The 15,878-nt window shown below is 41.6% G+C and overlaps 1 protein-coding gene across 1 annotated transcript in view; it reads right to left on the reverse strand.

The window, feature by feature from the left end:
• Positions 1-15,878, reverse strand: part of KDM1B (lysine demethylase 1B) — a 68,746-nt gene that overhangs the window by 32,063 nt on the left and 20,805 nt on the right. The window contains exons 8-10 of the mRNA XM_023209781.1: positions 6,473-6,511; positions 4,282-4,492; positions 560-744 (exon numbers count right to left, since the gene is read on the reverse strand). Coding sequence (XP_023065549.1) covers positions 560-744; positions 4,282-4,492; positions 6,473-6,511 — 435 coding nt within the window. The remainder of the gene's footprint in view (positions 1-559; positions 745-4,281; positions 4,493-6,472; positions 6,512-15,878) is intronic.

Consider the following 15,878-nt stretch of genomic DNA (forward strand, 5'->3'; position numbering starts at 1 on the left):
ATTCCCATTCTCCCCACAATTTATCTTCACCTTTTTCAAGGTGGGTACAGTGTGACAGCCCTAACATTTATTTAGTCCCAACAGAAGAAAAGTACTGGTCTTGGTTGATTTAGGACACTGGGGTGAATAAAAATTCCTGTCCTCAAGGATCTGTAATTCAATCTTGGATGTTTTTCCCTCTTGCCATTGGAACTCCTTGGATCTAACCTTGCACCTTATACTCACCACTGGAGAGTCAGCATTCTGACTGTCTGTGGTCTAGAGTAGTGGTTTTCAACAAGGGGTGATTCTGTCCCCGTTTGGAAATGTCTACAGACATACTTTGTTTTCACAGGTGGGAAGCGTTCCTGGAATCTAGTGGGTAGAAGCCAGGGATCTTGCTAAATGTCCTACAGTGCAAAGACAGCCCCCACCACAAACAATTATCTGCCCAAATTGTCAACAGAGCCAAGGTTGAGAAACCCTGGCGTAAAAGTGTCCATCCCCAGATAAAGTATCCCCTCCTTTTCAACGTGGTCCTTCTCTGTCCAGTGCTACTGGCTAACATGCCCTTACTTACTTTGCAGTTAGTATACCACAGTGCGAGGATGAGGTTTCTCAAAGCCAGGTACATGGTGGGGTCTCGGGAATATTCTGGAAACTCATAGAGCTCATCCAGTTCCATCACATCCGGCCTCACACAGAGGGCTTTGCCACACTCATTGGGCTGGTAGAAAGGCTGGAAGTATCGGTTCATGCCTGGAACTGATAGTTAACACAAATGGGCAACTCCTGCAAGCTGTAACTTCCAAATCCAGAAGAATTAAAGGGCAAAAGCAAACCAAGAAGTAAGCCTAGACGAGCTCCATGTCTACCCTACATAAATACCTTTGCTTCCTCCACCCAGTTAGACAAAACGTACATAAATTTTTTTCTCATTCTTTCTTCACATTATTCTCAACTTTTATTTCTATAGCATGGAAAAATTTTTTTATTTTTAATTGTGGTAAAAAAATGCATACCATAAAATTTATCAACTTTTTTTTTTTTTTTTTTGAGACAGAATCTTGCTCTGCTGCCCAGGCTGGAGTGCAGTGGTCTGATCTCAGCTCACCGTAACCTCCATCTCCCATCTCCCAGGTCCAAGCAATTCTCATGCCTCAGCTTCTTGAGTAGCTGGATTACAGGTGCTCGCCGCCACACCCGGCTAATTTTTCTATTTTTTGTAGCTATGGGTTTCACCATGTTGGCCAAGCTGGTTTCAAGGTACTGGCCTCAAATGATCCACCCATCTCAGCCTCCCAAAGTGCTGGGAATACAGGCATGAGCTACCATGCCCAGGTATCTTTTTTTTTTTTTTTTTTGAGATGGAGTCTCACTCTGTTGCCCAGGTTGGAGTTCAGTGGTGCGATCTTGGTTCACTGCAAGCTCCGCCTCCTGGGTTCACGCCATTCTCCTGCCTCAGCCTCCTGAGTAGCTGGGACTACAGGCGCCCGCCACCATGCCCAGCTAATTTTTTCTTTTTGTATTTTTAGTAGCTAATTTTTTTTTTTTTTTGTATTTTTAATAGAGATGGGGTTTCACTGTGTTAGCCAGGATGGTCTTGATCTCCTGACTTCGTGATCCACCCACCTCCGCCTCCCAAAGTGCTGAGATTATAGGCGTGAGTCACTGCACTCAGCCTTCTTATCTGTTTTTTGTTTTTTTTTTTTGAGACGGAGCCTCGCTCTGTCACCCAGGCTGGAGTGCGGTGGCGCAATCTCGGCTCACTGCAGTCTCCGCCTCCCAGGTTTAGGCCGTTCTCCTGCCTCAGCCTCCCGAGTAGCTGGGACTACAGGCGCCCGCCACCTCGCCCGGCTAGTTTTTTGTATTTTTTTTAGTAGAGAAGGGGTTTCACCGTGTTAGCCAGGATGGTCTCGATCTCCTGACCTCGTGATCCGCCCGTCTCGGCCTCCCAAAGTGCTGGGATTACAGGCTTGAGCCACCGCGACCGGCCTTATCTGTTCTTAAGTGTACAGTTCAGTACTGTTAAGTACATTTATGTTGCTGTGCCACAGATCTCTAGAACTTCTTCATCTTGTAAGATAAACTCTGTATCCATTGAATGCCCACTCCTCACGGAGATACGTTTTTAAAATAACTTTTTTTTTTTTTTTTCTCTCGAGACAGAGTCTTGCTCTGTCACCCAGGCTGGAGTGTAATGGCACAATCTCAGCTCACAGGAACCTCCACCTCCCAAGTTCAAGCGATTCTCCTTCCTCATCCTCCCCAGTAGATGGGATTACAGGTGTGCACCACCACACCTGGCTAATTTTTTGTATATTTTCTTTTTTAGTAAAGACAGGGGTTCACCATTTTGGCCAGGCTGATCTCGAACTCCTGACCTCATGATCTGCCCACCTTGGCCTCCCAAAGTGCTGGGATTACAGGCGTGAGCCACTGTGCCCAGCCTAAAATAACTTTTATGGCATTTTTTTCTGACTATAAAATGAATAGGTTCATAGACGTAAATAACAATCACTAACCCCTGATTATGTCAGTAGTGGAGTTACATTTAGGGGTATATATTATCCTTATTTCTGTGTCTATTAACGGAGAATATTCATATAATAGATATCTGCCTTTGCAAAACTGGAAAAAATGTCATGAAAGTGTCATTTTCTAACCTGCTTTTTAATGTGTACAATATCATGAATACTTTCCTGTGTCACTAAATATGCATTCAATGGCTGTATAATATTTTCTTATTATTTAACCATTTCCCTATTGCTAGGCATTAAATTTCATCCAATTACTTCACTATTACAAGCAACGTGAAAAGAAATTTCTTTGTACCTAATCTCTGGATTTACGTTTGATTAGCTGTTTAGGATAAATTTCTAGAAATAGCACTGCTGGGTCAAAGAGTCTCTGTTTTCCAGTTTTTGATGCACACTGCCAAATCTTCCTTTGTAAACATACACTCTCCCTAACAGTAGTCAAGTGCCTCTTCGTCAACCCTGGGAATTACCACTTTAGCTTTGATTTCCACCACATCTAGATTTCAGTGTTACTGGTAAAAAACAACAACAACAACAAAAAAACAAAACCTTAAGACAGGATCACAGTGCAAAAATCTATTTGCATAATCAAGAATGCCATTTGTTCCTGTCCAGGCGTAGGAAATCCAGAATTCTTGCTTCTACACCAAGAATTCGAATGTAGAATTTTAAAGCTGCCTTTAAAGTAAATAACCAGGCCGGGTGCAGTGGCTCACATCTGTAATCCCAGCACTTTGGGAGGCCAAAGGGGGTGGATCACTTGAGGTCAGGAGTTTGAAACCAACCTGGTCAACATGATGAAACCTCGTTTCTACTAAAAATATAAAAATTAGCTAGGTGTGGTGGCATGTGCTTGTAGTCCCAGCTACTCGAGAAACCGAGGCAGGAGAATCGCTTGAACCTGGGAGGAGGAGGTTGCAGGGAGCCAAGATCGTGCCACTACAATCCAGCCTGGGTGACAGAGTGAGACTCTGTCTCAAAAAGAAAAAAAAAAAAAAAACAATTACCCAGGTGTAGTGGCACATGCTTAGAGTCCCAGCTATTCGGGAGCCTGAGGCAGGAGAATCGCTTGAACCCAGGAACTGGAGGTTGTAGTGAGCCGAGATCGTGCCACTGCACTACAGCCTCGGCTACAGAGCGAGACTCCATCTCAAAAAAATAAAATAAATAATCAAAAGCATGCCTGCACTGCAGTTTTCTTTGAGAGTAGGTCATTTTTCTGGAATCACCAATGGCAATAATTAGAGGCAGAAAGACTCAGAGGAAAAAGGACTGTTCATGTAGTAGAAAACTTTTTCCTGGTAAGTCAGAGTTCATGTTATCATTAAACGAGACAGCAATCCAACTTCCAAATGAACACCCATGAAGTCCTGTAGATAATTAGAGTCTTGCAGGTTTTCCAAATTCCTGAGGAAAAATTAACCACACACTATACATAAATGATATGACTGATCCACAGCACAACCATTTCCATGAAATAATGAGGGGCTTTATATCATAGGTCACATACATTTTAAAAAATAAATGTTATTTACTTATTTATTTTTAGAGATAAGGTCTCGCTATGTTGCCCAAACCGGTCTCGAACTCCTGGCCTCAAGGAATCCTCCTGCCTCGGCCACCCAAAATGCTGGGATTACAGGCATGAGTCACTGTGCCCAGCCTGCACATTAAAAAAAATCCTTTGCATTTTGCTAACTCATACATCCCCAGGGAGGGGAGTGGGGGATGGAAAGCAGGGAGTCCCAGGAATGGCTCTCACCGTGCACGGAGTGGGCGGCCTTGGAGTGCTCCAGCTTCCCAGGGCTGGCATTGCCAGTGGCAGCGGCGCGGTTTGTGCTGGTGCAGGAGGGGCTCATGCCAACACAGTCAGGGTAGTAGGCAGACAGCAGGGGCGCTGCCACGCTGTCTTTCAGCAAAGGAGGTAGGATGAGCATAGAGTACCACCAGTGATTGGAAACTTCCAATACTCTCTGCAATGGGCCAGGCAGGAAGAAGAGAGACAAGGACAGACAAGAAATCTACAAGCAGATTCTGCCAAGGAAAGAGGGTTCTGTTCGTTGTATTCATCCTTAACCCACTATGCTTTTTCTCGCTCAGACTTAACTATTCTATTCCAGAGCTCTACACACAAAGATGTAGAAACAAAAATGGGCTGATAACATCTGGCGAGAATGTCTCCCAAGCAGAATTATTTCCGACATACAGCAACAGCCTCCCTTATCCCTCCCCCAAAATAAGCCCCCCAGCGCCAGGTAAGTCTGAAAGCTGTGCCCATGTACTAGCTCGCAAGCCTAGGTTTAAGTCTGATGTGAGAAATGTACCCCTGCTCAGTCATCATCTATCTATCATTCAAGCCCCACGCCTTTAACTTAGGACCTCAAGATAGTTAAAATTGGGAAACTGGGCATAAAAAACAATGCTCCCAAGTAGTAAGTATTACTGCTTTTTGCCAAAGGCTACTAAAAAACTTTGAGAAGGGAAAAGTACACTGCAACCATCAGAATAAGATGCCAAATGTAGAAGTGAACAAAAGCAGTTACTTTCAGTCTTCAAATATGTGATCCTATTCCAGAGTTGACTTAACATATGGAGTCAACAAATCAGAGCCTTCTCATGATGACTACTGAAATAAAAAAGAAAGTCTATGTGGCTTCTAAAGCAACACTGCCACAATCTATGGTAGACAGGCTTTTCTAAATGCAATCTGACACTTATGCTCCGGGAATTTGGAAAAAAAAAAAAAAATGTCTATTCTGGAGCCTAGAAAAAAAAAATCTGTGTCTGTGTGTGTGTGTGTGTATGTGTGTGTGTGTGTGTACACACACATATATACATAATTATATGGTTTTGCTGGGCCCCCACTCAAATCTCCTCTTGAATTGTAGTTCCCATAACGCCCTTGTGTCATGGCAGGGAGCGGGTAGGAGGTAATTAAACCATGAGGGCGTTACCCTCATGCTGTTCTTCTGATAATGAGTTCTCACGAGATCTGATGGCTTTACAAGGGCTTTTCCCCTTTTGCCATCATGACGGACACATTTGCTTCCTCTTCTGCCATGATTCTGAGTTTCCTGAGGCCTCCCCAGCCATGCAGAACTGTGAGTCAATTAAACCTCTTTCCTTCATAAATTACCTAGTCTCAGGCAGTTCTTTATAGCAGCATGAGAATGGACTAATATGCGCACACACACCCTTTTATATAACAGAATGCATTTAAAGTAGATTTGCTAAAAGACAATGCTGTCTTTGCCTGAAAAGCTATCGTAGTTCCTGAGTTTCAGACATCTAGAACAATCCAATCCTGAATCACTGAAAATCACAATGACTCAGGATTCTAGAAACTCAAGAAACCCAAAATTTAAAAAACTCTTTTCTGAAATAGTCACTGAATCTGGTTACATGGTACACTGGAGTTTGTCAACTCAGGTAGCAAAGTCTTATGAAGACACAGGAAATGTGACCAGCTTTGCCAGCTGGAAGTACTGCTCCTCCTCCCATATCTGGGCGAGGACAGGACAAAGCCAACATGCTGAGGTCAGAATGCGCAAGAACACTCCTGCAGCTGAATCCAGGCCAAGACAATCAAATTGTGGCCCTCTTGTGCTTTTCTTAGGAGGACTCAAGTGGAGAAAAGGTCACAAAGTCATCCCTGAAAAACAAGTACAGCAAGCCTGCGCCCTACAGCAAGGCAGGAGAGCTGTGTCTTCCTCTTCATTTCCTTTTAATGAAAACCAATATAACTTTATCTTTATTTTTCAAGTTGGGGGAAGGACTACCCATAATATCACTATTGCTACCATTTTCATAATATAGTTATCATGTTAGATTAAAAAGCCACTGGTCAGCAACCAAAGAGAAAGAAATTCATGAAGCTGTTACTATCATTTCCTTATAACATTTATCATCAAAGGCACAATTAACCCCAATCCACAGCATGCGGAAGTACTCACTAGATCCTCTGGGAGGGAACAATGATCTGAGGTCTCGGGCTACAAAAGAAAACCAAGTGTTAAATTAGGGTTGCTTATAAAATAGTCTCAGGTATCAATTTCTCTTCAATAAGATATCTCTTTTCACCTATCAGGCTGGCAAAGAAAAACATTTTGATGAAACAATGTATAAATGAGAGTGTTTGAAGGCCTGGCTCTGTGGCTCACGCCTAATATCAGCACTTTGGGAGGTCGAGCAGCACTTTGGGAAGTCAAGGTGGGCGGATCACCTAAGGTCAGGAGTTTGAGACCAGCTTGGCCAAAATAGTGAAACACTGGCTCTACTAAAAATATAAAAATTAGCCAGTCATGGTGGCGGGTGCCTGTAATCTCAGCTACTGGAGAGGCTGAGGCAGGAGAATCGCTGGGATCCAGGAAGTGGTGGTTGCAGTGAGCCGAGACTGCACCACTGCGCTCCAGCCTGGGTGACAGAGCAAGACTCCATCTCAGGAAAAAAAAAAAAAAAGTTAGGGTGTGGGGAGAAAGGCACTCTCACAAGGGCGTTCCTGGTGGAAAATAAAGGCATATAACAACCATGAAGGGTGGTGACAAAATACAAACATTTAAAATGCACAATCATCTGACATCATCTTTTATAACTGAAATTACATATGATACATCCAGCAATTCTAACTGGGTTATATTTTCCAGAGAGAGACTCTTGTATATCTGCATCAACAAAAGTATTACAAAGTGTTCAAAGGAGCATTATTTGTATTCAAAAAAAGCTAGAAACTGGCCAGACTCAGTGGCTCATACCTGTAATCCCAGCATTTTGGGAGGTCAAGGCAGGTGGATCGCTTAAGCCTAGGAGTTCAACACCAACCTGGGTAACACAGAGAGACCCCCCCACCATCTCTACAAAAATTGCAAAACTCAGCCAGGCTTGGTGGTGTATGCCTGTACTTCCTCGGGAGACTGAAGTGGGAGGACTGACTAAGGAGTTTGAGGTTGAGGCTGCAGTGAGCTGTAACAGCACCACTGCACTCCATCTGGGTAATGGAGACTTTGTCTCAAAAAAAAGGAAAAAAGCTAGCAAATACCCAAAGGTCATAAACAGTACAATGGACACCCAAATTGTATTACAGTCAAACAATGGCATGTTGCACAGCAATGAAAACAAACTACGACCACACATTACAACATGGACGCATCTGACAATGTTGGGCAAAAGAAGCTAGAACAGGCTGTGTACAGTGACTCATGCCTGTAATCCCAGCACTTTGAGAGGCTGAGGTGGGTGGATCATCTAAGGTCAGGAGTTCGAGACCAGCCTGGCCAACATGGTGAAACCTCGTCTCTACTAAAAACACAAAAATTAGCTGGGCACGGTAGTGCGCACCTGCAATCCCAGCTACTTGGGAGGCTGAGGCAGGAGAATCACTTGATCCTGGGAGAAGGAGGTTGCAGTGACCCAAGATCGCACCACTGCACTCCAGCCTGGGTGACAGATCAAGACTCCGTCTCAAAAACAAAACAAAAAAAGAAGCTAGAACAATCACAGTGTAGGATACCATTCATGTAAAACTTAAAAGCAAGCAACAAAACAAAACAAAACAAAACAATATGATTGTAAGTCAGGAAAGTAGGCAGTTACTCTAGGGCAGCAACGGTTACAGACTGTGATTAAAAGTGACACAGGGCTTCTAAGGGGCTGGTGTGTGTTCAGTTTCTTTCCTGGGAGCCAGCTAAATGGGTACTTGGTGAAAATTCATTGAGCTATGCATTTTGATTTGTGCATTTTCTGTATGTTCTATTTCACTAAGAAAACGTGCCTAAACAAACAAGATTGTCATACCATATGGCCCAGCAGTTCTAGTCCTTGGACTGTATTTCAAAGACACTCCTGTCCTTGTGCCAGGCAAGAATGCTCACAGCAGCATTTGCACTTAACAGCCAAAAACTAGAAACAGCCCTTATATTCATGAACACAAGAATAGATACACCAAGGTAGGTTCACACAATGTAATACTACTCTTTGGTATACACCAAAGTTTTAGGCATCGACATGGATGCATCCCCAAAACCTTAATGTTGAGTGATAAGAGCAAGTTAAAGAGGAATATAAACAATTGTGATATAATTTGTAACCAGTATAAAAATAGGCAAAACTTATGTTACTTAGGGTTTCAGAAATATGTATTAACTCTGTAACGAAAAGCAAAGGAATAAGAAACACAAAATTCAGGGCCGGGCACAGTGGCTCACATCTGTTATCTCTGCATTTTGGGAGACCAAGGTGGATGGATCACCTGAGGTCAGAAGTTCGAGACAAGCCTGGCCAACGTGACGAAACCCCGTCTCTACTAAAAATACAAAAAATTAGTCGGGTGTGGTGGCGGGCACCTGTAATCCCAGCTGCTCAGGAGGCTGAGGCGGGAGAATCACGTGAACCTGGGAGGCAGAGGTTGCAATGAGCCGAGACTGCGCCACTGCACTCCAGCCTGGGTAACAAGAGCGAAACTCTGTCTCAAAAAAAGACCCACAAAATTCAGGACACTGTTTACTCCTGTAACGGAAAGAGAGGAAGCATAACAATAACTACTGAGGAGCACACTGGAGGAAGGGACAAAGCCATTGGGAGCGCTCTGTTTCTTCAACTGAGTAGTAGGGAGGTACACCAGTGTTTGCTTTTATTCTTTCCTCCTTACATGCAAATTATAATTCTTTGTGTCTATAACTTATTTCATCTTAAAAGAACAGCATCTACCCTTTGATACAGAAATTTCATTTGTAGGAACTGATCTTACAAATAAATATACTCAAAAATAGCACAGATAGAAAGCTTTTCATTAAAGCACAGTGAGGAACAGTAAATGTTTAAAAGTAACCTAAATGCCCTTCAATAGCACTAAATTAAGCATGGGACGTCTGTTCAGTGGACTACTTATGAGACAGCCATTGAAGAGAAAGAAGGGCTGAGCACAGTGGCTCACACCTGTAATTCCAGCACTTTGGGAGACCAAGCTGGGAGGATCACTTGAGGCCAGGAGTTTGAGACCAGCCTGGGAAACATAGCAAGACCCTGTCACTACAAAAACATTAAAAATTAAAAAAAATTAGCTGTGCATTGTGGTGTGCCTGTGGTGAGAGGCTGAGTCAGGTGAGAATCACTTGAACTCAGGAGTTGAGGCTGCACTGGGCTAAGAGGATGCCACTGTACTCCAGCCTGAATGACAGAGCGAGACACCATCACTTAAAAAAGAATGAAATAAAAATAAAGAGAAAGAAGAGATCTTTACATACTTATACGAATACATCTTTTAAGACATTAAATGAGAAAGAGCAAGATCAAAAACGGTATACAGAGTTGTCAACTGTTCTTTTTCATGTTATTCTACAAATAAACCTTCACTGACTTTCTCCTTGACAGCACACCACACTGAAAACCAAAATTACTCAGGGTCAATAAATATCATTTAAATTAGTATTTCAAAAGTTTAGGTTATGGAGAGCAATCGATTTATACTAGAAGAGTAAGATGAAGGGGTCTCAAAGGAGGGTGACTGGGTTGGGGGACAAGATTTGATATTATCCATAGTAAGTTGGAATTTAAGGGCTGGGTGTGATGGTTCACATCTGTAATCTCAGCACTTTGGGAGGCCGAGGTGGGCGGATCATGAGGTCAGGAGATTGAGACCATCCTGGCTAACACGGTGAAAACACATCTCTACTAAAAATACAAAAAATTAGCTGGTCGTGGTAGCAGGCACCTGTAGTCCCTGCGCCACTGCACTCCAGCCTGGGTGACAGAGACTCCATCTCAAAAAAAAAAAAAGGTTGGAATTTTAAAAGACTATAAAGGCTTTTACTAAGGTGAGGTGAGAAGAAAAGTAATGTAAGGAATCTGACACCTCTGAGGCCCTCCTGGAAAAAAATGCTTAATGTTAAAATACAGCCAGCCAGGTTTCAAATGAAAATAAAGAACCTGGGATAGAGGGAACTACGGTAAGAGAAATTACAGAGAGTAGTAGATCTACATAAACATGTAAGTGAGAGTGAACAATGGAGGGAATACAGTTAAAGAAGATAATAAAATCGCCAAGAAAAGTAAACAAAAAACAAAACCATAACAAAAATTGGGAGAGAAGAAAAGAAAGTGTTATATAATTTATTTTTTCTGATTTCATAACAGGGTGTTGACCAATATCATCTAAAATTGAAACATGAAGTTTTATTTTTTTTTCAAGTTAGAGTGATTTCAACTTTTTTACTTCTTGGAAGAGGGTCTCACTGTGTCACCTAGGCTGGAGTGCAGTCGTGCGATCTTGGCTCACTGCAGCCTTGACCTCATGGGCTCAAGGGTTCCTCCCACTTCAGTCTTCCAAGTAGCCGGGGCTACAGGCGCACGTCACCAGGCCCAGGTAATTTCTGTATTCTTTGCAGAGACAGGGTCTCGTCATGTTGCCCAGGTCAAACTCCTGCCTCAGCCTCCCAAAGGGCTGAGATCACAGGCATGAGCCACTGTGCCCAGCTGATTCCCACTTCTTATTCTCATATTTTCTTAACCTTTTAGAGAGTTTTTAGAAACTTATTTCTTGGGATAAAGAAGTATTTTATGTTCAACAATTTCTTATTTCACTTTGGCTTCCTTTTCTTATTTTAAATTGATGTTATATTAAACACAACCAACTTAGAAAAAAGTGTGTGTATAGTACTATTCCTTAACAGGAAGCTATTTGTCAATCAGGCCTTCTCCCTGAATATACACAGAGGTACACTATATAGATACTCTTGAATGAATCTCACTCAATGATGGTTATTTCACAATGATGACTGCATGAATTTTTTCTATCTTTGTTCTTTTCTACATTGCTGGAATTTTTCAATAATGAACATATATCACTTGTCTAAAAGTAAAGTTATTCTACAGAAAACCTTTGAGTTTTCAAAAACTACTTAGAGAAATTGAAAGTGACGACCACCACCCAAGAAAAAATTTAAAAAACAAAAAGCAAGGCATAGTTTGAATTAGTAGAGATAAAGTCAAAGCTGTCCATTCAATTGTGAGCAAGTAAAAGGCCAGATTATGGATCACTCCAATTACAGTTTAGTCAAAGCACAGAACAAAATGTAAAAATCACAGCTAGAGTGGCTGGGAGCAGTGGCTCACGCCTGTAATCCCAGCACTTTGGGAGGCCAAGGCAGGTAGATCACCTGAGATCAGGAGTTTGAGACCAGCCTGGACAACATGGTGAAACCCCGTCTCCACTAAAAATACAAAAATTGGTTGGGCATGGTGGTGAGCACCTGCAGACCCAGCTACTCGGGAGGCTGACATGGAAGAATTGCTTGAACCTAGGAGGCGGAGGTTGGAGTAAGCCTAGATGGTGTCACTGCACTCCAGCCTGGGCAACAGAACGAGACTCCTTCTCAAACAAAACCAAACCACAACAACAGAATCACAGCTAGTATTGATTAATGTAATATTATACAAATCATCCAAAATCTTAAAAAATTATCTGAAACAATTTTTAGAATCATCGCATACATAGGCTGACTGAAAATTGCTAAAAAAAAGAATATATTAAAATAATCAGCTCTTTTTGACTGTTGCTTGCCTGAACTCTCCTTTAAATATTGTAACGAAATGCCACTGAGTCAACTTTTCATTGTCAAGTAATCTGGGACACAGGTAGTTAATTAAGTTTAGTGCAACCAAGACATTGTTCCTGCAAGCTGGACACGCTCCCCTATGCCTCACATGTTCATGGTATTTTCATTGCTCAGTTCCCAGCTCCCAACAGTGCAGCCACACAGCCTGGAAATGAACTGCCCATGCCTTCATGTCAGCTCCCTCCCATTTTTTTTTCTCTTCCTCTTCTCAGAGAGGCCTTCGACTTTCAAAGTTGAGTTCCAGAATCAATCAAGGGCCTCACCCTGGGCAAGACAGCAAAACCCTGTCTCTATTTAAAAAAAAAAAACAAAACAAAACAAAAATTAGTGAAGCGTGGTGGCATACACTTGTAGTCCCAGCTACTCAGGAGACTACGGTGGCAGAATCACCTGAGCCCAGGAAGTCAAGGCTGCAGTGAACCAGGATTATGCCACTGTACTCTGAACTGGGTGACAACTGCCTTACAAAAAAAAAAAAAGAAAGAAAGAAAAATATCTAGTGCTAAATTGAAAGATTTTGGAAAGGCTCTTACCAATTCCAGGAATCTAATCCCATGCTTAGATCAGTGCTTTCCTTCCCTCACTCTCAAATCACCAACATCAAGAATAAAAGAAGGGATACCAAGATAGAGCCCACCAACATTAAAAGAAGAACAAGGAAACAGTACGAACAACTTTAAATTAAAAATGTGACAACACAGATGAAAAAGACAAACTGCTTGAAAAACACAACCTTCCAAAATGGAAAGAAGTCGTAAACCACCTAAATGGCCATATATCTGTTAAAGAAACTGAATTTGTAATTTCTGAACTTTTTACAAAGAAAGCTACTGGCCCAAATTGTTTCATTAGCAAATTCAACCAAACACACACAAAAAAGAAGTAATATCAAACTTATAAGACAAACAAAATAGAAAAGAGGATATACTGCTCGTTTCACAGGGCCAGCATAACTCTGAGGGCAGAACCCGACAAGGTTATTACAAGAAAGGAAAATAACAAAGTATCCAAGACAAACACAGATGCAAAAATCTTTAACAAAATTCAATCAAATCTGGGAATATATAAAAAGGACAATATATTAAAAACAAGTGGATTTTTTTTCCCCAGGAATGCAACATTGATTCAACATTCCCAAATTGGTGTAATTCATTACATTTGCTGACTAAAGAAGAAAAAGCAATGGTCATCATAAAAGATGCAGGAAAACTATTAGCCCACATCTGCTCATCATAAAAAGTTATCAGCAAATTAGGAAGAGAAAAAGAGACTGCTCAATCTCATAAAGAATGCCTACAAAAAGCTATAGCTGACACTGTATATGATACTGAACACATTCCTCCTAAAGTCAGGAACAAGGCAAGGTTGCCAGCTCTCATCACTTCTATAGAACACTATCACTGGCGGTACTGACCAATGTAATAAGGCAAGAAAAAGGGAAAAAAGACTGAGAAGAGGTTTGTAGACAATCATGATTATTTGTATGACTGATTTGCAGACAACCCAAAGGAATCTACAAAAAGATCTATGAAACTTGCTAAGTGAAGTTAACAAAGTCTCTGGGTACGAGGCCAATATACAAAAGTCTATTGTATTTCTATATAGTCACAACAGTGCACAACTTGAAAATGGAGTTAAAAACAAATTTTATCAGTCAGGTACAGTGGCTCACGCCTATAATCCCAGCACTTTGGGAGGCCGAGGCAGGTAGATCACAAGGTCAGGAGTTCAAGGCCAGCCTGGCCAACACGGGGAAGTCGTCTCTACTAAAATACAAAAAATTAGCCAGGCGTGGTGGTGCGTGCCTGTAGTCCCTGCTACTCAGGAGGCTGAGGCAGGAGAATTACTTGAACCTGGGAGGCAGAGGTTGCAGTGAGCCAAGATCGTGCCATTGCACTCAGGCCTGGTGACAAAGCAAGACTCCGTTTCAAAAAATAAATAAGTAATAAAAAATAAGCCAGGCGCAGTGGCTCATGCCTGTAACCCCAGCACTTTGAAAGCCCAAGGCAGGCAGATCACCTGAGGTCAGGAGTTCGAGACCAGCCTGGCCAACATGGTGAAACCCTGTCTCTACTAAAAATATAAAAAAAATTAGCTGGGCATGGTGGTGGGTACCTGTAATCCCAGCTACTCAGGAGGCTGAGGCAGAAGAATTGCTTGAACCCAGGAGACAGTGGTTGCAGTGAGCCAATACGGTGCCACTGCAATTCAGCCTAGATGACAGAGTGAGACTCCGTCCAAAACAAAAAAACAATCAATTTTATCTACAACTACGGGAAAAAAAATTAAGTATCTAGAAACAAACTGAACAAAGGCATAAAAGATATCCTCAGTGAATATTAGAAAACACTGTTGGAAGACATTAACCTTAAAAAGATGGAGACAAATACCATGCCCATGGGTCAGAAAAGGGGTCAGGAAACATTTTCTGTAAAGGACCAGATAATAAATATTCTGGGCTCTGTCGCAAATACTATCATTGTAGCATGAAAGCAGCCAATACGTAACAATGAGCATGGTCATGTCCCAATTAAAACTTTATTTACAAAACAGGTATGGTGCCAGGAGCAGGAATGAGCATGGCTATGTCCCAATTAAAACCGTATTTACAAAACAGGTGTGGTGCCAGGTGCGGTGGCTCATGCCTGTAATCCCAGCACTTTGGGAGGCTGGGAAGGGAGGATCACTTGAGGCCAAGAGTTCAAGACCAGCCTGGGCAATACAGCAAGACCCTGACACTACAGAAAATTTTAAAAATTAAAAATAAAATAAAATAAACCAAACCCAAGCCCAGCAGAAGAAAGGAAATAACCAAGATCAAAGCAGAACTAAATGAAATTAAAACAAAAAAAAAATACAAAAGATAAATGAAACAAAAATCTGGTTCTTTGAAAAGATAAAGTTGATAGACAATTAGCAAGATTAACCAAGAAAAGAAGAGATAAAATCCAAATAACTTCATTATGAAAAAGAGAGATATTACAATTGACACCACTGAAATACAAAAGATCATTCAAGGCTACTATGAACACCTTTACGCACGTAATCTAGAAAACCTAGAAGACATGGACAAATTCCTGGAAAAAATATAAACCTCCTAGCTTAAATCAGGAGGAATTGGATACCCTGAACAGACCTATAACAAGCAGCGAGATTGAAATGGTAATTAAAAGATTACCAACAAAAAAAGTCCAGGACCAGATGGATTCACGGCAGAATTCTACCAGACATTCGAAGAAGAATTGGTACCAATCCTTTTGACACTATTCCACAAGACAGAGAAAGAAGGAACCCTCCCTAATTCATTTTATGAAGCCAGCATCACCCTAATACCAAAACCAGGAAAGGACATAACCAAAAACAAAAACTACAGACAATATTCCTGATGCACACAGACACTAACAAAATACTAGCTAACGTAGATGCTTAACAACATACTAGCTAACCGGATCCAACAACATATCAAAAAGATAATCCACCATGATCAAGTGGGTTTCATACCAGAGATGCAGGGATGGTTTAACATATGCAAGTCAATAAATGTGATACACCACATAATTAAAAACAAAAATCACATGATCATCTCAATAGACGCAGAAAAAGCACTGGACAAAATCCAGCATCCTTTTATGATTAAAACTCTCAGCAAAATCGGCATACAAGGGACTTACTTCAATGTAATAAAAGCCATCTATGACAAACCCAGAGCCAACATAATACTGAATGGGGAAGAGTTGAAAGCATTCCCTCT

Source organism: Piliocolobus tephrosceles, chromosome 5, assembly GCF_002776525.5.
Source record: "Piliocolobus tephrosceles isolate RC106 chromosome 5, ASM277652v3, whole genome shotgun sequence".
NCBI lineage: Eukaryota > Metazoa > Chordata > Mammalia > Primates > Cercopithecidae > Piliocolobus > Piliocolobus tephrosceles.